The 26,479-nt window shown below is 41.4% G+C and overlaps 1 protein-coding gene across 1 annotated transcript in view; it reads right to left on the minus strand.

Moving 5' to 3' along the window:
* LOC138948331 (uncharacterized) overlaps positions 1–26,479 on the minus strand; it is a 322,492-nt gene that overhangs the window by 198,643 nt on the left and 97,370 nt on the right. Inside the window, exon 8 of the mRNA XM_070319840.1 lies at positions 17,586–17,807. Coding sequence (XP_070175941.1) covers positions 17,586–17,807 — 222 coding nt within the window. The remainder of the gene's footprint in view (positions 1–17,585; positions 17,808–26,479) is intronic.

Below are 26,479 nucleotides of genomic sequence, written 5' to 3' on the forward strand. Positions count from 1 at the left end.
TGAAAGAATTTAATCCACACAGTTTTCGCAGTGCTTCGTCAAGCGCTATGTTCAAACATGGAGTGGCTCTTCAAGAGATCATGAACTGCGCTGGTTGGGCAAACGCTAGGACCTTTTTCAGGTTTTATAACAAACCTGTGTCGTCGGCAAAAGCAAAGTCTGAAAGGAATGTGCAGCATTCAATTCTAAAGTTCTTTGAGAAAGACTGTATAAAGAAAAGAGAATCAGACTTGAAAGTAGCATGATTTGAGATATGAACGTTGTCGTTTTCTCGCTGTTTTTTGAGAACGCTGTTTTTGAGAAAAATGTTGCTCATCTTGAGCTTGAGTTTGAAGTTGCTCGTTGTAAGAGCTCTTGTGTTGACTTGGACAAATTATTAAATAACAAGAAGAGCAAACGCTCGATCGAGTCACTTTCGCAGTTCTGAATATTATATGAGGCATCAGATGGACAGGAAGAAATTGCTATTCACAACACAATGAGTCACGTTCACATAAAATTTGAGCCCGGTCACTTTTATAGTTTCCGAGAAAAGCCCAACGTTAAGTTGTGTGTTGCCGAACAGAAAAGGCTAGTTATCTCCCTTGTTTTTCTGATAACGTTCGTAAAAGGCTACAGATGTAAATACTTTGATGTAAAGAATAATTCTACAAAGTTTCAATCACATCCGATGAACTTTGTCAAAGATATAAAATGTCTAATTTTTCCTTTGACGCTGACCTGTGACCTTGAAAAAGGTCAAAGGTCAACGAAACCATCGTTAAAGTGTAGAGGTCATTGGAGGTCACGACTAAACAAAATATGAGCCCGATCGCTTTGATAGTTTCCGAGATACTTTGTCAAAGATATAAAATGTCTAATTTTTCCTTTGACGCTGACCTGTGACCTTGAAAAAGGTCAAAGGTCAACGAAACCATCGTTAAAGTGTAGAGGTCATTGGAGGTCACGACTAAACAAAATATGAGCCCGATCGCTTTGATAGTTTCCGAGAAAAGTCCAACGTTAAGGTGGTGTCTACGGACGGCCGGACAGACTAACACTGACCGATTACATAGAGTCACTTTTTCTCAAGTGACTCAAAAATGTGAAATTGGACCATTGTTTTTGGTAAGTTTGAAAGAAACATGTTCTAATACTTCAAACTTTTATTATGAGAATGGCAAAAAATCAACATGCTTTAAAATCTCAACTGTTCCGGAGTTTTACCGGAATCTACCGAAATGGAATTAAAAACTTAAACGAGACCTTACCTGTAAGTCGAAGTTTGAGTAGAATTCCATGAGGTAGAAGAAGGAAAACGGAGGGACAGTTGCCCACCCTTCAGTTTATTCTTTTACCCACCCAATAATTATGATGAATATGAAATATTAGAAACTAATTTTTCATCATTGTTTGGATATGTTGATTATTTTACTTGCCTGATCAGGGTTGATCAGGGCGTTGAAATATGACACTTCCGGGCATGCGCATCTCAACTGTCCCTCCGTTTTCCTTCTTCTACCTCATGGAATTCTACTCAAACTTCGACTTACAGGTAAGGTCTCGTTTAAGTTTTTAATTTTACCGGGTTATTATCCAAGCAACAGCTTCAAAGTATTGAAGCAATGATCAACATTTCGTCGGCACGTATGTAGATAAAGTGTGTATCCAAAGAAAACGGGTGGTGGTGTTGGTTTTTTTTTTTTTTTTTTTTTTTTTTTTTTTTGGGGGGGGGGGGGGTAAAAACAGGTGACTGGTTTGTGTTGTGTGTGGCATGTAGACCAGGTCAGGGGTCAAGGTTAGGTCAGATCGCGTGAAGGATTGTGGTATAGATACAGTTCTCACCCAGCTGCAGTTCGCCGATTCGGGGAAGACGATTTCACATTGTTCGGTTTCGTAGCGGCTCCAGAAAAAATAGATAAAGAAGATACCAAAGGAGATTTCCTACAGGTTGATCTGCACAGCGTGTTTTCAGTGTCTGCGCGAGGAAGCGCTGTCGAAAGGGCAGTGTCGATCTCAGTGGCAGTCGTGTATCTAGATCTAGCGTCTCCCACTCTTGCACCGTATCTATGCTTACTGTGTGTGTGTATGTGTGACGGAGTGATTGAGTTTGTGTTACTGTTTGTCGATTTCTGACGAGAGCCTTGAAGGCTTCGCCTCTTGTTTTCTTTCACATAATTATATTTTGACGGGTTTCTGGACAGCAAACTCAATTCTTTTCATCACAAAAGCGATCTTTGGAATTGATTGACGTAGTCCGGAAGAATTCATGCATCAACTTTCGTCACGTATTCGACGTCATCACTTCGCATATCTTATGGTCTCGGTATTTCGTTGGCCTTCATATTTCCTACTTGTAAAATGACCCTCAAAGCTAACCGAGACTAGTTGAGGTTGTATCAATGCGCCTCGCCAGCAGGTGGTTAAAGAAAAAGTCCAAGGTTTTTAAGTATCTCCAAAAACTTGAAAATCGAATGCCAAATGTTACAAACATCTCTGGAAAAATATTTTAAAAATTGAAAAAAAATTGTTGTTGTTGTAGTTGAAGATTTAGTGTTGCGGGGCTAACCAAGACAAGTCGCCTGGGGTCAAGTAGTGGTCACGTGGTTTTCGGTGCACTGTGACGTCGGTGCACTGTGACGTCACAAGTTTTTGTGTTGATTCTACCACTATAGTACCAGCTTGATTTTCACACAGAAAAGTCACCACTGTATGCCCGAAAAGAATGCCTCGGTGGAGAGCAGCTGCAAACTGCAACAACTCGTCAATGTCCCCAGGCATTTCATAGCACAATTTCCCTCATAAAACTCTGAGTCTCTTGTGGAAATGGAAGAGGTGTGTGCAGCACAAGCGTGCAGATTTCAAAGTGTCGGGCACTTTCTGGACACAGATTTCGCCATTTTTCTGCAGCACAAAAGTTGGCGTTTTGACCACTGGCAGTGTCTTCCCTTCATAAAGTCCGGAGAGGGCAGTATTACGCGAGGCTGGTACAGTCGACGAGTCATCGAAACTCCGAGGCGAACATACGAACAGCGGACTATCTCACAAGAAGGAATGCGTTGAAGGTCAGAGTACATGCTTTTATTTTCATGCTTATACACGTAAACATTGTTTTGCTGCGTAGCGAATACGAATTGGTGCAGAACAGTATGTCTGGGTCCAGCTGATATTCGCTGGAGTACAGATGCGCCACAGGCTAGATCTACAGAGTTACAGAACGGTCTGAGCTGAGCTAAGAATAAGAGTAAAAAGTAGTCGGGCAGGCATGGGAATTGTCCACCGAAATTCCGCCGAATTTTTTTTTGTTCCGCCGAAAATGCAAAAGTGTCCGCCGAAAAAATAAAGGGGGGAGGCACACAAAAAAAGCACCGGTTACTTTGGCCTTTGCGCAAAAGCCCGCGAAAACTTTCCGTACTTTGTTCACGCCGCACGCCTCAGTTATTGAACTATTATGTTTGAAAGTAAACCAGATTGCACAGATTGTGTTACAAGTTACATTTTCCTGTTTGTCTCAACAGATAATTTTTTTTACAAATTTAAACCATATAAAATACATGTAAGCAAAATTTGGTACATTTTTGTACTAAAAACTCTGATTCTAAAAACAGAATTTAATGGCAAACTTGGAGCTCAGATGACACCAGATTGCACCATCTGGGTTCTTTGGAGAAAAAAAATTTCCGGGGGGGCATTTCCCCGGACCCCCCTAATAAGGCTAGGCGCTTCGCGCCGTCGACTTGACGCTTCGCGCCGTCAACTTGACGCTTCGCGTCTTCAGTTATAAATTTTCCGCCTTTTTTACAATTTTCAATTCCCATGCCTGTCGGGGTTGTGGACACGTAAGACAATGCGTGTGTCACGTTATCTATTCTATTCAGTCGCAAACTATCCCCTGATATCAATTCATGAAATTGGCAGCGTTTGCTGGAATCATGGTTTAATGCTATTTTAACCAGATGTAAGCTTTTGGTGGATGTGCAACCGGTAACAGACACCTGCATGCTAGAGACAAGAAGATTACGAATTGTGCAGGGAATTAATCTTTCTGCATTGACTGAGAGACGCAAAACCAGTCTAATTGCTACAACATGGATACACATCGAGACGACTTCCAGAGGGTGTCTAAATGTTCAGTGTACTGTATAGATCAGAAGCATACTTTCGAATTGATTTATACTCACACTCATTTTCTCTCTTCTTTTACTTCCAGACCTTTCATCATCACTCACGGCCACTGGTCAGAACAGGCCACTAGACACTGACACCATGACCATTCCAGATTTCCCGGTTCTCCGTGATCACAACGCAACTGTTGACCAGTCCTGTTCCTACCGTCCAGAATCACCACAGGAGAAAACCAACGTGCCATTCATCGTAAGATTTTTGTTTTGTTTTGAAAATTAGTGCCTTATTCTGGCTTTGCAAAAAACAAGAAAGTGTCTTTGACAGATACCATCCAAATAATACATTATGATAATGAAACCAAGTACAAGTTCATTTCTACTCATGTTAATCGTTTATGCTGTCTGTGCTGAGCGACATATGGATTGAATTTCTTTTGTAACTCACCTCCCGTCAACCTGCAAAACTATATCTGTAGAAGTAGTTTCAAATAAAGTCAGTGTGCTTCCGAATAAAAAATATGAAAGGGTATTTTCTTAAATGTTTAATTATAGACCAAAACGAAACATTCACGAGTATGTTGTTGACCTGATGGTCTTTATGGTAGACAGCAAGAGTTGCATGTTCAAGAAGTTTAAGCAGTACATTTGAAAGAGCAAGGTAATTTAAGGTGGTATCATTTTAATGGTAGGTTCCACTGTAAGGCGACATGGAGGGTATCTTTGACGGACTCATTCAACATTCATACCCATGCACATCACCTCAAACACATAAGCTTAGTTCTTGAATCAAATTTATTGGCTTCATAAATTTTGTGAATGTTTGACCGTTTGCAGATTGGCTTATCTATAAATATTTTTCGAAAATATCTTGCGATCTACGTACGCATAATGTAACACGTGAAGAAGAACATAAAAAGTTCGTCAAGAGGAATTTAATTTGCATTTGCCTTCCTCATTGTTAATTTTTTCTTCATAAAGACTACTTGAAATAAACACAATGTTTAACCATATCAAGGCCTCTGAACACGTTTAAAACAAGAAGAGCAAACGCTCGATCGAGTCACTTTCGCAGTTCTGAATATTATATGAGGCATCAGATGGACAGGAAGAAATTGCTATTCACAACACAATGAGTCACGTTCACATAAAATTTGAGCCCGGTCACTTTTATAGTTTCCGAGAAAAGCCCAACGTTAAGTTGTGTGTTGCCGAACAGAAAAGGCTAGTTATCTCCCTTGTTTTTCTGATAACGTTCGTAAAAGGCTACAGATGTAAATACTTTGATGTAAAGAATAATCCTACAAAGTTTCAATCACATCCGATGAACTTTGTCAAAGATATAAAATGTCTAATTTTTCCTTTGACGCTGACCTGTGACCTCGAAAAAGGTCAAAGGTCAACGAAACCATCGTTAAAGTGTAGAGGTCATTGGAGGTCACGACTAAACAAAATATGAGCCCGATCGCTTTGATAGTTTCCGAGATACTTTGTCAAAGATATAAAATGTCTAATTTTTCCTTTGACGCTGACCTGTGACCTTGAAAAAGGTCAAAGGTCAACGAAACCATCGTTAAAGTGTAGAGGTCATTGGAGGTCACGACTAAACAAAATATGAGCCCGATCGCTTTGATAGTTTCCGAGAAAAGTCCAACGTTAAGGTGGTGTCTACGGACGGACGGCCGGCCGGCCGGCCGGACAGACTAACACTGACCGATTACATAGAGTCACTTTTTCTCAAGTGACTCAAAAAATGCAGGTCTTCTATCTATATATGTGAACAGCTCAGATCATGGGTCAATAAAGTGTTACACAGATGGTCAAAATTAAAGTACAAGATATTGCACTGGAAGTGGAACTACACTGTTGCTTAGTGTCTGTATGAAGCTACAAGGTGAAAATAGAAAAAGAAAAACACGATTCTTGACTTTGATGGGCTTTTTCTGCTCGTAAGCACACATTCTTCCACTCATCACAGCATGCCCCATTATTGAGTTTAAAACACCAATTAAATTTTTTTTGAATAAAACTCACAATTTTACAATAAGAATTTAGAGACCTGAATCAATTAGGTATATCCTACTTAGTTTGACTTTTGCGAAACTAAGTAATTACACATTTAATTGAATCAGTCAGACAGACGGAGACATAGAGAGACAGACAGAGGGCAAACAGAAATCTGAGAAAGAAACCCCTTTAAAAATGTTACCATGTTTGAAATGAAACATCGCAAGGTGAAGCCATAATTCATCACCTTTCAGTATGACGTCATGAGCGTGTTCCACACTTGAAATGACGTGTTTTTATCATGTTGTCAGCTGCACGGAGCTTGGAAGTATAATTTCCATTCAACGATCCGAGTTTGTTAAGTTTTAGCCTATTTTCAACGTCAAACACCATGAAACTATATATATTTGGAATCAGAAAATGGTAAGGAATAGATAGAAGTTGTTTTTAAGTGTCTTTTTTCATAAATAAAGATAGTGGTTATTTATCGGTTTTCTTCATTTTTAAGCATAATTATCAATACAAAACAACAAAACTATATAGTTTTAGATACAGGACGCAATAGGGAATACACCAATATAATTTTTTTGTTTCAAATATTAGTTTTTAAAAATTTGAAAAAATGACATATTTCGAACAAACATTTCAATAACAAAACTTTAAGTGACCAAACTGAAATGCAATCCCATAATCCGGCCTAGATCTGAGATTGTGTGATAAGAAATTCGATCAAATTGATGAAAAACTGTAACTGTGAAAGTGCTGCCTCGACCTTTTGGCAAACGGTAAAATATGACGTCATCAAACTGTCCTATCAATAAACGGGAAAACCTTCTATGAGAAAATCCAGTCAAAAATATCCATATCAAATTTCATAAAGATCCACTCCGTAGTTTTTGAAATATGATCTGCAGTGTGAAAAAACGCCCATAACGCCCAAAACGCAAATGATTTGGTCGTGTTCTGCTGATACTATAATGTTTTTCTTTCCTAAAACACACTATAATAGTAGCCTTTCCCAATGTCTATGCTAAAACTGACTTGTCTGTGTTGTCAATGATTTTGCTACAGTGTGAGAACACAATCTCACGCCCATAACGCTGTGACACGAAAACTTATTTGGTCGTGTTTTGCCGATACTGTAATGTTTTTCTTTCTTAAAACACACTATAATAGTAGCCCTTCCCAAATGCAATGCTAAAAATGACTGGTCTGTGTTGTCAATGATTTTCTGCGAGAATGCGATCTATCTGTTTGTCGCAAAGACCGTGTGACACGAAAGTTATGAGCTGAAGACAAAATCTGCTGAGTGCAATTACGTTTCAGAAGATAGTTGGTTAAAACAGTTTATCACTCAGACACGCAAAGGAACACTATAACTTTATTATTCAGGCCATATTTGCTTTCCTTTGTCATGTATGAAAGTACTGGCCTTGGTTGAAGAAAGTGACCTGTCGCTGTGCAACAAATTTGTCGCCATTTTCCGCCGTGTTTTGTAAATAAAACGTGTTTACTACCCACACATACAAAACGATGCTGTTGTTTCTTTTTATTTTCTTATTGTTTGATTCATGCTTAGCAGTTTAGTATGCTTTGTTTTCTTCTCAATTCAATGGATGGCTATAAAATAAGCATTTAAATGTGAAGGTGTTAAAATGACCCATGATCTGAGCTGTTCACATATATATATATATATATATATATATATAAAACATCAGAAATTGTGAAAGAAACAATTGAAAGTCAGCAGAGACTTTCTTCCGAGATTTGTTAAAATCTCTTAGCAGAGATAGAGAGAGAAAAAAGTATCCCTTCACAGACAGCCTATTGGGAGCATCAGACCCTCCTCAAGGGGGACCGAGATTTACAGAGCAAAGTCCCTTTGTGGGGGACGTATATCAAGGTAATCTAGTCCTGAGGAGGACCATTGTATTTGTACCTAGACCAGACACGTGTTTCGACACTAGTGTGTCTCATCAGTGGTCAGGTGGTACTGATGGCGAGAGTTGTCAACCCATGGTATCCAACTAAGAAGCAAACCATTCTCTGAATGGTAGCCTCTGTTGGCATGGGAGACTACCCTCATCTGACAACCCCAAGAGGATATCTGTGAAGGGAAACACTTTGATTTAAGGCCAAAGTGTAGAATTGATATTTATTAAGAAAGAATTTAGAAATTTAAACAAGTTTTAACCAAGAAATTAGGTTAAAACAAGGGAAATTATATATACGACTTGTGTCTGTGTGTGTGTGTGTGTGTGTGTGTGTGTGTGTGTGTGTGTGTGTGTGTGTGTGTGTGTGTGTGTGTGTGTGTGTGTGTCCGCGATGCACGCCCAAGGTTCTCGATGGATCTGTTTCAAATTTGGTGGCCATATTCAGCTACACCCCGGACACAACCTGCTCGATGAGATATTTCAACACGTGCTCTCAGCGCGCAGCGCTGAACCGATTTTGGTTTTTCTCTGGATCCATTCCCAGTAACTCTTCCTTATCTTTTCCAGTGTTTTCAGCGTTTATCTCCCTTCCTTCGTGTGGCGTCAATCCATATTCCCGTTTCTATTTTTAGAAGGTCACTGTCGACAACGCTCAATCCATATTCCCTTTATACTATTTTTACTCTTCTCCAGTGTTTTGCGCGTTTATCTCCCTTCCTTCATGTGGTGCGCCGGCAAAGCCAGCCGGGTATTAGGCTCGACTTCTTCCCGGCGAAGCCGTACCCGGCGAAGCGGGTATTCATCTAGTTGCTCACTATATCAGATCTGCCAAGGCTCAGTTTACACGGGAAAAATCATCTCTCGACTTGAACACATCGCAATAAACAGCCTCACTGCTTCTTGGAGCTGGATTTTGTGTGTGGAATGAATTACACATGTGGCGTTTTAGAAATTAATTCATAGAAGATGTACATTCGTGCAGAAAGGCTTTAATTTAATAATTAGGTCTTCGTGATGTTCTCTTAAAATAACTAACATGTGTCTGTTCCCTTTACCGGGCCTCTGAACCAGTTTTGTGAATATGCAGGTTAAACTCGTGCCTTTTCTGTGTTATCAGTGTATTTCTCATCCAGGCATGGATGCGTCCTCTTAAATGGACATCCATTTGACAGCTCTTCCCGTGTAAACGATTGGGTTCAAAATCTCAAATCTTACCAGGCTTTTACATGGGATATGGCCATCCTTCCGTTTTGAAAAATACCAGAACTGAACACTCTGTATGGGTACTCTCTTTGCGAATATAGAATTGTATTAATTAATTTCTTAAACGCCACACGTGTAAAACATTCCCTGCAAAATCCAGCTCCAAAAACCAGTCAGGATGTTTATTCCTGGTATATGTTCATGCCAAGAGATTTTTTTTCTATGTAAAAGTCTTCGCAGATCTGTGTAGTGAGCAATCCTGTTTTGAAAAAGGACGTGCCTTTAAGCCTGTATAGACGGTTTGATTGTTGAGATACCTGGTAGCAATGACTGCACGGGTGGCAAGAGGTAGTAATGCACAGATGACAACAAACCGACCTGCATTTAAAAAAAAAGTTAGGAGGCCTTGATAGGGGGAAACATTTAGTTAATTTCCAGAATCTTTATGAAGAAATAATGAACGAGAAGAAATTTTGGCCTTGAAGTAAATGCAAATCAAACTATGTATACTTTTGACAAACTTTTTCTGTTCTTATTCACATGTTAAAATGTGTGCAGAGATTGTTAGTTACTTCCAAAACAAGAAGGGCAAAGCCCATACGACTCACATGCTTGACCTTGACCTTGACATGACCTTCAGGGTCAAGGTCAAATAACTAAACCTAGCAATGACATACACTAAGAACTGCTTTACACATTTTTCCTACCAAAATACATGTGACCTTGACCCAAGGTCAAGGTCATCCAAGGTCATGCAACACAAAGCTGTTAATTCAAGACATAGGAAGTACAATGGTGCTTATTGGCTCTTTCTACCATGAGATATGGTCACTTTTAGTGGTTCACTACCTTATTTTGGTCACATTTCATAAGGGTCAAAGTGACCTTGACCTTGATCATATGTGACCAAATGTGTCTCATGATGAAAGCATAACATGTGCCCCACATAATTTTTAAGTTTGAAACAGTTATCTTCCATAGTTCAGGGTCAAGGTCACTTCAAAATATGTATACAATCCAACTTTGAAGAGCTCCTGTGACCTTGACCTTGAAGCAAGGTAAACCAAACTGGTATCAAAAGATGGGGCTTACTTTGCCCTATATATCATATATAGGTGAGGTATTCAATCTCAAAAACTTCAGAGAAAATGGGAAAAATGTGAAAAATAGCTGTTTTTTAGACAACATTTATGGCCCCTGCGACCTTGACCTTGAAGCAAGGTCAAAATGCTATGTATGTTTTTTGGGGCCTTGTCATCATACACCATCTTGCCAAATTTGGTACTGAATAGTGTCCAAGAAATATCCAACGTTAAAGTTTTCCGGACGGCGGCCGGCTTCGCATGTGAGTCAAAAATGCAGTGCGTTCAGTTTCATTCTGTGCGTTCCACAGCGATTTGTTTATAATCCTATGATATTGCACGGAAGGGATTTAGTTACAACAATAAATTGAGAACTGTCATTTAAAACAAAGAAGTGCGCATTTAGAGAGAGAGAGAGAAAGAGAGAGAGAGAGAGAGAGAGAGAGAGAGAGAGAGAGAGAGAGAGAGAGAGAGAGGTTGATAAGGATCTTTAAAAACACGAATACACACTAACACACACACATCCACACTGGCGCGCACACACACACACACACACACACACACACACACACACATGAATGCTTTGTAATGTTATAGAGTCAGGGCTCCCCAAAGTGCGCGTCCCTGCGTCCTAAACGCACCAGAAGTCGAAATCAGGTACCAGAAACTTATTGAGAGGGTCCCGGGATGCACTAACCCTGTAAAGAGCGGGTCCTGGGACGCACTAACCCTGTAAAGAGCGGGTCCCGGGATGCACTAACCCTGTAAAGAGCAAGCACTAATGACAATTTCACGCCGGTTTAACACAAAATATTTACTCTAAGAAAAATTTCCTCCGGAGTAAATATTTCGTACGAATTTCTTACTCCGAGTACACTTTTCGTATGAGAAAAGAACTCCCCAAGGCACGAAACAATTACTTCCTCTACGAAATTTTTACTCCCCATTTTTTTTACTTCCAGTAAAAATCTCGTACGCAAAAATGGGATGCGGGCGAAGGGATAATGCCAATAAGTGATCTCGCGCACACGAATGTCGCGCTACCCTCCTTCCACCCCTTCCACCACCAAGACTAACAGGGGACAAGGGAGTAAACATTTCGTACACCTGGCATGGGAAGTTAAATTACTCGTGTTGGGGTAAAGTAATTTATTCGTTATTTATTCGTCAGGGGAGTAACATTATTTTTACGAAATGTTTACTCGGAACTCCCCTGTCTTGGGGAGTAATTTTCTCGTGTAATGTGGGAGTGTTTTTTTTCGTAAAGGGAGTAACTTTTTCGTACGAAATGTTTACTCCGGAGTAGAAATCTCGTGGGAGTAATTTTCTCGTGTTACACCGAAACGATATGCAAAACGCGGTATGTGTTCCATTTAACAAGGTTAGGTTGAAGTGTGCTCTTCGAATATTCTGATGAAAAAAGACCCTTTGATCACAATGTTCGCGATAACAATGCTTTATGTGACCACAGGTAGTTTCGGGACCATGGGCTCTTTTTGGACTCTCTAAAACTCCACGTAGGGGGTCCATTATTGACCCTCTAAACAGTAAACATGGGGGTCCCGGGACCGTCTAGGACGAGTGTCCGTGGGGAGCCCTGCTGAGTATTAATTCTAGGCTGTAAATTCGACATAAATGTGAATGTTGTATTTGTATATATTATGTCGATGTTATAACTCAATGTTATAACTCAATGTCTTAATGTAACTTTCAATTTATAAAACAGCTATTCAATTTCAAAGATGCTTTTGATTTTTTTCACACAGTTGGGTCTTAAAATGATACAGGTCATGAAACGTTTTAATGGTGGTGGAAATATTCAGACCCACATGCGTGTCGGTGCAACCATATTTTTGTTGATTTAATTTTAATTGTAATTCAAGCCTGCTTTTGAATATACAATATAAGATTTCTTAGTGGAAGTCCTAGGTATTTCTGGTAAGAAGATATAAAATTAGTACTCAGTAAACGTACACTCTTCAAAAAAGGTTAAGGCTCACTATTTTACAAGCACGCCACACAAAATAGACAAGACCGAATTCTTTCATTTCTTTTTAAATTATATAATTGAACAACCAAGGAGTAATGAGTTATGACAAACAAAGCAAAGATCGAACGCGGCAGCGACAATTTAGCTAGAGTGTGTCAAACGTGACAACCCTCGAAAATGGAATTCACAACAATGTGAATCAGTGTCAATAACGCGTGTGCCCTCCGTTGTATGCCAGGCATTCAACACATCGTTGGCGCATGGAGTGGATCAGGTTGCGTATGAATGCTCTGGAAACTCCATTCCACTCCTGCTGGAGCCATTGCAGCAGTTGACCCAGATTGGCAGGAGTAGGGTGATGTTGCTGTACCCGACGACAAAGCTCGTCCTACATGCGCTCTATGGGGTTCAGGTCCGGGCTGTTGGCTGGCCACAGCATCCTGTTGACCCTGGCCTGCTGGATGAAGGTGTTTACAGCTGCAGAGCGATGGGGAGGTGCGTTGTCATCCCAAAGAATCGCACGAGGGCCGATCGCTTGGAGGACTGGAACGACCAGGGGTTGCAAGATCTTATTCTGGTAGCGGACACCGGTCAAGTTGCCCACTATATGGTACAGAGGTGTCCTTAGACGTGTGCTGATCCATCCTCAGACCATCACAGAGCCTCCGCCAAAACGCTGTCGTTCCAGAACAGCGCCTTCTGCGAAGCGCTCTCCGCGACGCCTCCACACTCGGATGCGACCATCAGCAGGTTCCAAGCAAAAGCGGGACTCATCTGTAAACAACACCTGAGCCCACTGCTGACGTTGCCACCTCACATGTTGAGTGCACCAGGCTCGGCGAGCTGCTCGGTGATTAACAGTCAGGGTTGTTCCTCGGACTGGACGCCTTGCACGCAAGCCAAGTTGTGTAAGCGGTTTCGGATCGTCTCACCACTAACAACAGTGTTGGTGGTAGCTTGTAGGCGTTGCCTAATGTTGTTTGCCGTAGCCATTCTTTGTTGCATGGCCTGCCTTTGAATGAAACGATCCTCTCTGTGTGTGGTGACTCTGGGCCAACCAGAACGTTGTCGCTCCTGCACTCTTCCAGTTGCGTGGAATCTCTGTTTTAGTCTGATGATGACAGAGGGAGCCACTGCAAGCCTCTGGGCCACTTGCCTGGCAGCAACACCGTCTTGTAGCCATCCTATTGCCCGTCCTCTATCCAAATCGCTCAGTTTTCTTCGTGGGGGCATGTTGCTACTGTGCATAATTGTGTCAGCGTGTCAACCTTTAAACACAAGCTGGTAAGCGATGTTCATAGCCAGGACCCTGTTGTAGCACGTAAATCACAACCTTTTGCCCTGGCATGCGTTCCGCAAATTTCATGGGGCTATAAAAAAAACACCCTTTACCTTCCAAAATGCAGAAGCTTTTGAGAAGTCCCACAAAGGGAAATAACTCTGCCTGCCAAACAAAATTCTAGGTCAACTCATTGTTCATTTGTTAATTCAAACACATTAATCTTTTGATTATTATGTCGATGTTTCAATTTTTTGGCAATATTTTATAATTAGATCCGTTTTTTCAACCGATCATTAACTTTTTTTGAAGAGTGTATTTTGTCTTCACGTTATTTTCAAATGTTAACGATGTTGAGTTATTTCAACATTTGTTTTGCTTTTCTGTGATTTTACTACATTATAAAGCTAATACATTTTTTTTGTTATAAATAAGCCCCGCCAACGTTTTGTTACATTAAAACTAAATATTTTCAAAAAAGTCAACATTTCATTTTTTGACCATTGTGATTTTTGCGATTTTTGTCATTTTTGGGGCACATTATTTCACCACATTACAAAGATACAGCTTAGAAACAAATCGAGGTATAAACTATGTATATGTCGGTGTATCCAGACAATTTTGCATTTCTACAACAACAATTGCAAGCGCTGCGTCGACGTAAAACTGACCAACAACGCAAAACAGCAAATAACACCAAATAATGGAAACTTTGAACGTCCATATCTCTGAAAGTATTGGTCATACACCCTTGAAATTGTGCAACCTTCTTAGCTAGCATGCCGACTACACGCGGGCAACAAATTACATACTTGAAGTAATTTTGAAAAAATTAGTGGATCTTAACCTACATATTGGCAGGAAGTGAGTGTTTCACCCCACTCTTGCAAGGTAGGTTGATCACTGATGACAAGTTCTGATTGTTTTTCCTTTTTAAACGGATGACAATCCGTACTCTGCAGATGGATCTAACCGAGATGGATCTAACCAATACACGGAAGCAGCATTGGGAACAAACTGTTATTCAGTCTGTGAGGGGAATTACTGCAGGTACGTTCATTAATGTAGAGAAATGGTGTTTGACTCAAACTTCAATTTAAATTGTTTCTGCTGTCAGAGCCATCTTTCTGAAGGAACAATATTTTATCCTACATAGGTGAGAGAGACACTCGTGAGGTAATAATCGTTCAAATCACACGTGTATATATCATGTAAATGTGGTCATGTCAAGCAAGTCTGGCAGGGACCTGTTTTTCCACTGCTTATGATGCCAAAGTCACCGAGATAAACGTCATTATAGAAAATTCTTGTATATAATATTCCTTCTTATTTTGCAATGACAGGCTCAGCTCTCATTTGATTGTGTTTCTTATTTGAAGCTTTGTACACTGAGCCCAAAAAGTTCAGGATATTTTTTTCAGTGGTATAGCCCAGATGTTAAACAGCAGTTTTTTGGTCAGAAATATACGTGTATTTGAAGATCAGTCTTTCTTCTGCTCAAAAATGTGTTTCTGGAATCTGAGTAATATTTTGGTATGACGTCACAGGTCCGTAAACATTCACCGAACGGGAACATCCTAGGTGCCCTACGTAAAGAGCGAGCAATTTTCAAAGAATTAATTTTTCGGATTGAGACCATCTCAATCGGACCCATCCTGAACTCAGGTCAAAAATGAGTTACTTCCCTTCAACTGGCGATAGCCGTCGAACGATGATTGTGCGTTTTGGCGCTAGACCTAACTTTTAAAATCTAAATAATAAATTGACAGCTTGTTACACAAACATTCTTAAATCATAAAAGAATTATTTTTTCATCAAGACAAGATCAGTACAATTCGAAGTTTTGAAAGTTTGAAAAAAGAAAAGCAAGGTCGTGGTTTTCGTAGCAGACGACGGTTTATAGGCAGTCAAAAGCCATCGCTCGAGTTCTTATGAACCACATTCGTTTGTTTCGTGAAAAGTCAGAGGTACATAATAACGTGCTATTGCAGATAACCTCACAGCGAGCCGCATTCAAATTACAAACTGACGACTGCATTGTGAACAAGAGACGAAGCCTTCAAGGCTCACGTAAGAAATTGACAAACAGTAACACAAACTCAATCAATCCGTCATACACACACACACACAGTAAGCATAGGTGACACGGTGCAAGAGTGTGAGACACTAGATTTAGATCTGTCTGTAGCCTACTTACGGGGACACGACTGCCAGATGGCCAGATCGACACTGCACTTTCGACAGCGCTTCCTCGCGCAGACACTGGAAACACGCTGTGCAGATTATCCTGTTGGAAATCTCCTTTGGTATCTTCTTTATCTATTTTTCTGGAGCTACGAAACCGAACAATGTGAAATCGTCTTCTCCGAATCGGTGAACTGCAGCTCGGTGATAACTGTATCTATACCACAATCCTTTACGCGATCTGACCTAACCTTGACCCCTGACCTGGTCTACATACCACACACGACACAAACCAGTCAGCTGTGTTTACCCCCCCCCCCAAAAAGAAAAACAAGAAGGGCAAAGCCCATACGACTCACATGCTTTACACATTTTTCCTACCAAAATACATGTGACCTTAACCCAAGGTCAAGGTCATCCAAGGTCATGCAACACAAAGCTGTTAATTCAAGACATAGGAAGTACAATGGTGCTTATTGGCTCTTTCTACCATGAGATATGGTCACTTTTAATGGTTCACTACCTTATTTTGGTCACATTTCATAAGGGTCAAAATGACCTTGACCTTGATCACATGTGACCGAATGTGTCTCATGATGAAAGCATAACATGTGCCCCACATAATTTTTAAGTTTGAAACAGTTATCTTCCATAGTTCAGGGTCAAGGTCACTTCAAAATATGTATACAATCCAACTTTGAAGAGCTCCTGTGACCTTGACCTTGAAGCAAGGTAAACCAAACTGGTATCAAAAGATGGGGCTTACTTTGCCCTATATATCATATATAGGTGAGGTATTGAATCTCAAAAACTTCAGAGAAAATGGGAAAAATATGAAAAATAGCTGTTTTTTAGGCAACATTTATGGCCCCTGCGACCTTGACCTTGAAGCAAGGTCAAAATGCTATGTATGTTTTTTGGGGCCTTGTCATCATACACCATCTTGCCAAATTTGGTACTGATAGACTGAATAGTGTCCAAGAAATATCCAACGTTAAAGTTTTCCGGACGGACGGACGGACGGACGGACGGACGACTCGGGTGAGTACATAGACTCACTTTTGCTTCGCATGTGAGTCAAAAAACCACCACCCGTTTTCTTTGGATACACACTTTAACTACATACGTGCCGACAAAATGTTGATCATTGCTTCAATACTTTGAAGCTGTTGCTTGAATAATAACCAGGTAAAATTAGTATTTCGGTGTTCAGTCAAATGTTAAAGTTTCTACCACAGACATGCATACATACGCACGCACGCACGCACGCGCGCACAGACAGACAAAAGTTAGCATCGCATAGGCTACACTTACGTGAGCCAAAAAGGGAAACTGGATCACGCGGGTTCACGATGGCTCAGGGGTAGGATAAACCACGCAGAAATAAATTCTTTGAAAATTGCTCGCTCTTTACGTAGGGCACCTAGGATGTTCCCGTTCGGTGAGCGTTCAAATGGAAGGGTGTTTGCACTGTGTGTAAAAGCCTGACAGTATCTGTGATGGTTTACGGGAGGCTTACTGTGCCTTTAAGGGCCTGTTTGAGGTACAGAGATACCGACTGATACAATCACTTTGAAGACGTAAAGCCTCCTTGTGGAACATAGCTATCGAGTGAAACAGTCGCTTTGCAGAACAAATGCTCGCTTGTGGCAAGGCAATACTGAGTGCAACACCTGACGCCCCTGCCTGTAGCGTCTGTAAAAGCGATAAGTCTGGCCGCGGCACGAAATTCAGATGTGGATGGAGAAGTGGATGATCCGGACAAGGAACAGGAGACAGGGCAGAGAAAACTGCTAAAATACTGACCGCAACAATCGAGGCGAGGGGTGATTCCGAGGCTGTAGACTGCATACTGCTGACCCAGGTCCACCTGCCACCAGCCGTTGCTTGACCCGTCCACAGCCGGGTTGGTGGACGTGCAGCGAGCGATGTCCGCAACGCGCGTGATGCCGTCCACTGCGTAAGCTGAGTTGCCCCACTTGGTGGAGCTCTGGCTGGTGGCTTTCTTCATGGCCACGTTGATTGGCACTGCAGTCACACCACCACAGCCATGTAGTACACAGAGAATACTACATGGCTTACTGTGTCGTACAAGATTTACACGAGTTGCTATTTTAAATATTAAAGTGCGAGTGAATGCGAGCTTTTCCATTTTCGAAAAATCTGGTACGACACAGCAAGGCAGGTAGTATTCTGTTTATCCTACATATTGTACTTGCGTGACTTCTGCTCCAAACATCCCGGAGTGGACGCGTCCAAATTAACTCTTTTTAGTTCATGATATTTCATGCTGAAAATAATGAAATTATGGTATGGTCCGAAAAAAGAAAGTTTCATGCTCATTTCTTCAAGTAATTATAACATGTTGTATATCAAATTGAATCTCTTCAAATATTGTGTTATCGTGAATAATAAAATAAGATAATAATAGACTGGAAAGAAGTTTAGGTGGATCAAACCTAACCGTTTTGCTTAATCCCATGCGAAACGCAGCACCAACAAGAAAGACAAGACAAGGAAATGCTTACTCACGACTCCCTTTCGTTACCCCCGCGCCTCCCTAAACCACCTTACCCTATAGAACTTAGAAGACACCCGCCCCAACCCCCGATAAGATATTTTCAAGACCATGTTTTCCAAGATATTCTGTACATAACCTCTGTAAGTTTACCCCCATTTTAAGACTTGACATTCTCAGGGTTTTGTAGGTCTTAAAAGGAGGATTCCACGACCTATAACCACACCCCCCGCCCCCCCCCCACTCCCTCAAATAAAAACAAAACAAACAAAAAACACGCTGTTCCAGCTTTATAAAATATCTCCTTACGTAACCTGTATCATTCCATTTAGTTATTTAACCCTAAGAATATTTCACATATTCAAACTTGCACAACTGCCAACCTCCTTCCCACCACCATATTGACTAGCCTGATAATTATATTCAACATCACCAAATTTTGAAAAGAAGAGAATTTTTTCATAAGAATCATCGTTATCACTAATTTTCTTGACCAAATTGTGTTTTGGCTAGCCCAGATAAATAATGTATACTCAGACACTTGCGTGACCTCATTTCTGACACTATGACATCATAACCTTTACCGTGGTTCCTGGGTCCTGGAAGACTAGCTCTGAAACTTGGAGTTTTTGATTGAGACTTCATAATATAATGCTGCGTCGCCCAAAACAAATAACGGTTTTGGGTGTGACGAAAAAAAGAACAGGGCCGGAGTGCTATGTAAATTATGAGCAGTTCTTCCAAACCCATTTACAAAATATGACACTACCAGCATGTTTCCGCATATATTGAACCAGATTTTTTTTTTGGGGGGGGGGGGGGGAAATCGACGTTGCCGTTCCGGAGCAAATAATCAAAATTGCTTTGCGAATTTGCGTTCAAACGTGTTTTTCCCATAATATAACAATGCACAGCTCGAAAATATGGCCAAGAACTAATCTTTGGTACTTCTATCTATCTATCTATACATATAATAAAAGAGAGTGTCTGTCTGTGTGTCTGTGTGTCTGTGTGTCTGTCTGTGGTCGCCATACCTCTGAGATGGCAAGAGGCAGGAACAAGATAGTGTGCACGTACACTCCCTAGGTGCCGCACATGTGCACCTGGGTTTTAGTTTCTTGATTCACTGTTTCCTTTCTCAGATTATGGACCTCCCATTTATTGAATACAGCCTATATGGTGCAAGACCAGTTCAGTGCCTACTGTTCACCTGTAGCAAGCACATCATGCCAGTGATATTAGAGACTCGCTGTTGCTCCTATGAGGGGAAGAAATGAAGAATGAAAAATTAACTGGACAGTTCCGGAAATTTCTAGAAGGTAAGGGAGATAACTGTTCACCTGTACGCGGCAAGCACATCATGCCAGTGATATTAGAGACTTGCTATTGCTCCTATGAGGGGAAGAAAAGAAGAATGAAAAATTAACTGGACAGTTCCGGAAATTTCTAGAAGGTAAGGGAGATAACTCGAGATAACTGTTCACCTGTAGCAAGCACATCATGGCAGTGATATTAGAGACTTGCTATTGCTCCTATGAGGGGAAGAAAAGAAGAATGAAAAATTAACTGGACAGTTCCGGAAATTTCTAGAAGGTAAGGGAGATAACTCTTTTTTGTCTGTGGTTGCCATACCTCTGAGATGGCAAGAGGCAGGAACAAGATAGTGTGCACGTACACTCCCTAGGTGCCGCAGATGTGCACCTGGGTTTTAGTTTCTTGATTCATTGTTTCCTTTCTCAGATTATGGACCTCCCATTTATTGAATACAGCCTATATGGTGCAAGACCAGTTCAGTGCCTACTGTTCACCTGTAGCAAGCACATCATGCCAGTGATATTAGAGACTCGCTGTTGCTCCTATGAGGGGAAGAAATGAAGAATGAAAAATTAACTGGACAGTTCCGGAAATTTCTAGAAGGTAAGGGAGATAACTCTTTTTTGTCTGTGGTCGCCATACCTCTGAGATGGCAAGAGGCAGGAACAAGATAGTGTGCACGTACACTCCCTAGGTGCCGCAGATGTGCACCTGGGTTTTAGTTTCTTGATTCATTGTTTCCTTTCTCAGATTATGGACCTCCCATTTATTGAATACAGCCTATATGGTGCAAGACCAGTTCAGTGCCTACTGTTCACCTGTAGCAAGCACATCATGCCAGTGATATTAGAGACTCGCTATTGCTCCTATGAGGGGAAGAAATGAAGAAAGAAAAATTAACTGGACAGTTCCGGAAATTTCTAGAAGGTAAGGGAGATAACTCTTTTTTTGTATCCAAACAAAGGAGGTAAAGCTAATGATAATGGGATAGCGAGCGTCTTAAATTGCTACAGGACTCCGCTTACTCCCGGGCGAAGCCGGGCTTAACTGCTAGTACATATAATAAAAGAGAGTGTCTGTCTGTGTGTCTGTGTGTCTGTGGTCGCCATACCTCAGAGATGGCAAGAGGCAGGAACAAGATATTTTGCATGCACACTCCCTAGGTGCCGCAGATGTGCACCTGGGTTTTAGTTTCTCCAGACATTGTTTCCTTCCTCGGATAATGACCCTCCCCATCTATCAATACAGTCTACATAGTACAAGGGAGGTAAGTCATGCTTTGTCACCCACGGAAGGGAGGTAACTCTCATCAAACCAGTATACCGTGTAATTCTCAAGGGTTACCCCCCGCCCGCTATCATCCCGCCCCCACCCCCCCCCCCCCACACACACACTAACCCTGCCCCCTGCTGTGCAAGGCCAGTTCAGTGCCTGGTGATCACATGTAGCAAGCACATAATGCCAGTGATATTACAGACTCTCTATCGCTCCTATGAGGAGAAGAAATGAAGAAGAAAAAGTTAACCGGACAGTTCAGGAAATTTCTAGAAGCAAAGGGAGGTAACTCTTACTTTGTATACATTGAAGGGAGGTATCTTCTCTTCTAATGCAGGCACGCCTGATCAGTCTTTACAGAATATATAGAGTCGATGTTAGACCTGGTTTTCAAGTATCTAGAATTTTCCTAAGAAAAGGAGATAACTCAAGTCAAAAAGTTATTTTTCAGCAAAAAGAGTGTGTTGATGGTGATGCTTTCACACTGTCAGTCCCAGCCTTTTAATCCAAATGTATGAGCTCACACTTTCATCTATCGCTTATTCTCATTGGAATAAGATTCTAGAAGTTTCTGAGAGAGAGGGAAGTACATATAATAAAAGAGAGTGTCTGTCTGTGTGTCTGTGTGTCTGTGGTCGCCATACCTCTGAGATGGCAAGAGGCAGGAACAAGATAGTGTGCATGTACACTCCCTAGGTGCCGCAGATGTGCACCTGGGTTTTAGTTTCTCCAGACATTGTTTCCTTCCTCGGATAATGACCCTCCCCATCTATCAATACAGTCTACATAGTGCAAGGGAGGTAAGTCATGCTTTGTCACCCACGGAAGGGAGGTAACTCTCATCAAACCAGTATACCGTGTCATTCTCAAGGGTTACCCCCCGCCCGCTATCATCCCGCCCCCCCCCCCCCCCACACACACACTAACCCTGCCCCCTGCTGTGCAAGGCCAGTTCAGTGCCTGGTGTTCACATGTAGCAAGCACATAATGCCAGTGATATTACAGACTCTCTATCGCTCCTATGAGGAGAAGAAATGAAGAAGAAAAAGTTAACCGGACAGTTCAGGAAATTTCTAGAAGCAAAGGGAGGTAACTCTTACTTTGTATACATTGAAGGGAGGTATCCAGTGATATTAGAGACTCGCTATTGCTCCTATGAGGGGAAGAAATGAAGAATGAAAAATTAACTGGACAGTTCCGGAAATTTCTAGAACTGAAGGTAAGGGAGATAACTCTTTTTTGTCTGTAGCAAGCACATCATGCCAGTGATATTAGAGACTTGCTATTGCTCCTATGAGGGGAAGAAATGAAGAATGAAAAATTAACTGGACAGTTCCGGAAATTTCTAGAAGGTAAGGGAGATAACTCTTTTTTGTCTGTGGTCGCCATACCTCTGAGATGGCAAGAGGCAGGAACAAGATAGTGTGCACGTACACTCCCTAGGTGCCGCTGATGTGCACCTGGGTTTTAGTTTCTTGATTCATTGTTTCCTTTCTCAGATTATGGACCTCCCATTTATTGAATACAGCCTATATGGTGCAAGACCAGTTCAGTGCCTACTGTTCACCTGTAGCAAGCACATCATGCCAGTGATATTAGAGACTTGCTATTGCTCCTATGAGGGGAAGAAATGAAGAATGAAAAATTAACTGGACAGTTCCGGAAATTTCTAGAAGGTAAGGGAGAGCGTCTTAAATTGCTACAGGGCTCCGCTTACTCCCGGGCGAAGCCGGGCTTAACTGCTAGTACATATAATAAAAGAGAGTGTCTGTCTGTGTGTCTGTGTGTCTGTGTGTCTGTGGTCGCCATACCTCTGAGATGGCAAGAGGCAGGAACAAGATAGTGTGCACGTACACTCCCTAGGTGCCGCAGATGTGCACCTGGGTTTTAGTTTCTTGATTCATTGTTTCCTTTCTCAGATGATGGACCTCCCATTTATTGAATACAGCCTATATGGTGCAAGACCAGTTCAGTGCCTACTGTTCACCTGTAGCAAGCACATCATGCCAGTGATATTAGAGACTCGCTATTGCTCCTATGAGGGGAAGAAATGAAGAAAGAAAAATTAACTGGACAGTTCCGGAAATTTCTAGAAGGTAAGGGAGATAACTCTTTTTTGTCTGTGGTCGCCATACCTCTGAGATGGCAAGAGGCAGGAACAAGATAGTGTGCACGAACACTCCCGAAGTGCCGCAGATGTGCACCTGGGTTTTAGTTTCTTGATTCATTGTTTCCTTTCTCAGATTATGGACCTCCCATTTATTGAATACAGCCTATATGGTGCAAGACCAGTTCAGTGCCTACTGTTCACCTGTAGCAAGCACATCATGCCAGTGATATTAGAGACTTGCTATTGCTCCTATAAGGGAAAGAAATGAAGAATGAAAAATTAACTGGACAGTTCCGGAAATTTCTAGAAGGTAAGGTAGATAACTGTTCACCTGTAGCAAGCACATCATGCCAGTGATATTAGAGACTTGCTATTGCTCCCATGAGAGGAAGAAATGAAGAATGAAAAATTAACTGGACAGTTCCGGAAATTTCTAGAAGGTAAGGGAGATAACTCTTTTTTGTCTGTAGTCGCCATACCTCTGAGATGGCAAGAGGCAGGAACAAGATAGTGTGCACGTACGCTCCCTAGGTGCCGCAGATGTGCACCTGGGTTTTAGTTTCTTGATTCATTGTTTCCTTTCTAAGATTATGGACCTCCCATTTATTGAATACAGCCTATATGGTGCAAGACCAGTTCAGTGCCTACTGTTCACCTGTAGCAAGCACATCATGCCAGTGATATTAGAGACTCGCTATTGCTCCTATGAGGGGAAGAAATGAAGAAAGAAAAATTAACTGGACAGTTCCGGAAATTTCTAGAAGGTAAGGGAGATAACTCTTTTTTGGTATCCAAACAAAGGAGGTAAAGCTAATGATAATGGGATAGCGAGCGTCTTAAATTGCTACAGGGCTCCGCTTACTCCCGGGCGAAGCCGGGTTTAACTGCTAGTCTATCTATACATATAAATAAAAGAGAGTGTCTGTCTGTGTGTGTGTCTGTGGTCGCCATACCTCTGAGATGGCAAGAGGCAGGAACAAGATAGTGTGCACGTACACTCCCTAGGTGCCGCAGATGTGCACCTGGGTTTTAGTTTCTTGATTCATTGTTTCCTTTCTCAGATTATGGACCTCCCATTTATTGAATACAGCCTATATGGTGCAAGACCAGTTCAGTGCCTACTGTTCACCTGTAGCAAGCACATCATGCCAGTGATATTAGAGACTCGCTATTGCTCCTATGAGGGGAAGAAATGAAGAATGAAAAATTAACTGGACAGTTCCGGAAATTTCTAGAAGGTAAGGGAGATAACTCTTTTTTGTCTGTGGTCGCCATACCTCTGAGATGGCAAGAGGCAGGAACAAGATAGTGTGCACGTACACTCCCTAGGTGCCGCAGATGTGCACCTGGGTTTTAGTTTCTTGATTCATTGTTTCCTTTCTCAGATTATGGACCTCCCATTTATTGAATACAGCCTATATGGTACAAGACCAGTTCAGTGCCTACTGTTCACCTGTAGCAAGCACATCATGCCAGTGATATTAGAGACTCGCTATTGCTCCTATGAGGGGAAGAAATGAAGAATGAAAAATTAACTGGACAGTTCCGGAAATTTCTAGAAGGTAAGGGAGATAACTCTTTTTTTGTATCCAAACAAAGGAGGTAAAGCTAATCATAATGGGATAGCGAGCGTCTTAAATTGCAACAGGGCTCCGCTTACTCCCGGGCGAAGAGAAAGAGAGTGTCTGTCTGTCTGTGTGTGTGTGTGTGTCTGTCTGGCTGTCTGTTGTCGCCATACCTCTGAGATGGCAAGAGGCAGGAACAAGATAGTGTGCACGTACACTCCCTAGGTGCCGCAGATGTGCACCTGGGTTTTAGTTTCTTGATTGATTCATTGTTTCTTTTCTCAGATTATGGACCTCCCATTTATTGAATACAGCCTATATGGTGCAAGACCAGTTCAGTGCCTACTGTTCACCTGTAGCAAGCACATCATGCCAGTGATATTAGAGACTCGCTATTGCTCCTATGAGGGGAAGAAATGAAGAAAGAAAAATTAAGGGGAGGTGGGCCAGTGCACTACCTTTTTTTTAATTTTGAATGTTTTATTGTGTCTGAATGTTATTTTATGAAAGAAATGAACAAATGATGACAAAGAATAGTCACTTTTTGTATTTTCGGTTGCTGGTTTTTGTTTTACGCGACAAAAACAGTCAAAATACAGACAAAAGTGGAGTACAGGAGATACACGGATTTTCATCAGATGTGATTGTCACACTTCTAATTATTGTTTTATTTTATCCTTCTGGGTATGCTCTAGGGGATTACGAAGCAGATCTTGTTTATTATATTTATATTTGGAGTTAGGAACACTTCTTTGTTACAACTGTCAAACTTTAGGGTAACGCTTGCGAAATTATTTTTTGAAATAATCTGGATATGACTATAATAAAATTTCAGCAAAATCCCTTCGTAATCCCCCAGAATGTTGTATTCTGCACAAACTACAAAAGAAAATATTGCTCTAGCTAAATTACAGCCAGAGAAATCGCGTAACCCAAGACGTAACCGTAGGCAAAATGGCTGAACTGAGAAAAACGACATTGAAGATTGAACACCACAGAAACACTATTGAAACAGACACACAAGGACAAAACTGTGTTATGAATGAACAGCTTAGTTTATTTGAATTGCAAACTATTTAGCCTTTAGCACGCCAGCAGAGAATTTATGCGTCCATCCCTTCTTTCCCTCTGTCAACCAGCATGGGGATACTGCCCCAGCGCTAAACGTGTATCAATGATAATCAATGACCCGATTCTCGTTTGTATTTGCATGCGAGAATAACGGTATTTTTAACGGTAACTTACTTGAGCCAGAACGAGACTTATTTCCTTCGATTTCTCGTCGATTTGTTGGTTTCCTCGAAGTTTTCTGCTTTTGTTTTTACATCGATACAGTACTTTGGTGCTTCGACAAGCAAGATGGAGGATGATGAGTTTGAAACTTTCGTTTGAGTTGTTTTTTGACAACAAATCGTACGTGGAATCTGAACGATTTACTGAGGAAGCTCTTTGCAATGAACTGTGTATCGCGGTGAAGAAAATGACACAGTTCGTCAAGACAGTGACGGAATTTACGAAAGTGCAGATTGATACAAACAGTTGCTGATCCAGTTTCGTTCGGGAAATGGCAGGCCCAGCAAACATTACCGATAATCTGACTGATGTTGGATACTTTCTCCTGTTTTTGTTTTTTTTGCGTAGCAAATGCTCAACTTGCTTGTCGAGGAGATACTGCACAGAAACTGACTCAAATTCAGCGCAAAGCAAGCCAGTGCCGAGACGTAAAAAGTGTGCTGCATGGCGTGTTCGGAAATGGCGACCTGTGGATCTGCGTGGAGATCAAAGCTTTCCTCTGTATCGGAAACACCGACAGAATCCAAACTTTGGCCTAGTACCAGCGGAACTACTTGTTGTTGCTAACCGAACTAATAAAGACATTGTCCTCTTTCTTATTTCGAGCCATTGTTATCGTATCAAA

This window comes from Littorina saxatilis, linkage group LG15, assembly GCF_037325665.1.
Source record: "Littorina saxatilis isolate snail1 linkage group LG15, US_GU_Lsax_2.0, whole genome shotgun sequence".
In the NCBI taxonomy this organism is placed as follows: domain Eukaryota; kingdom Metazoa; phylum Mollusca; class Gastropoda; order Littorinimorpha; family Littorinidae; genus Littorina; species Littorina saxatilis.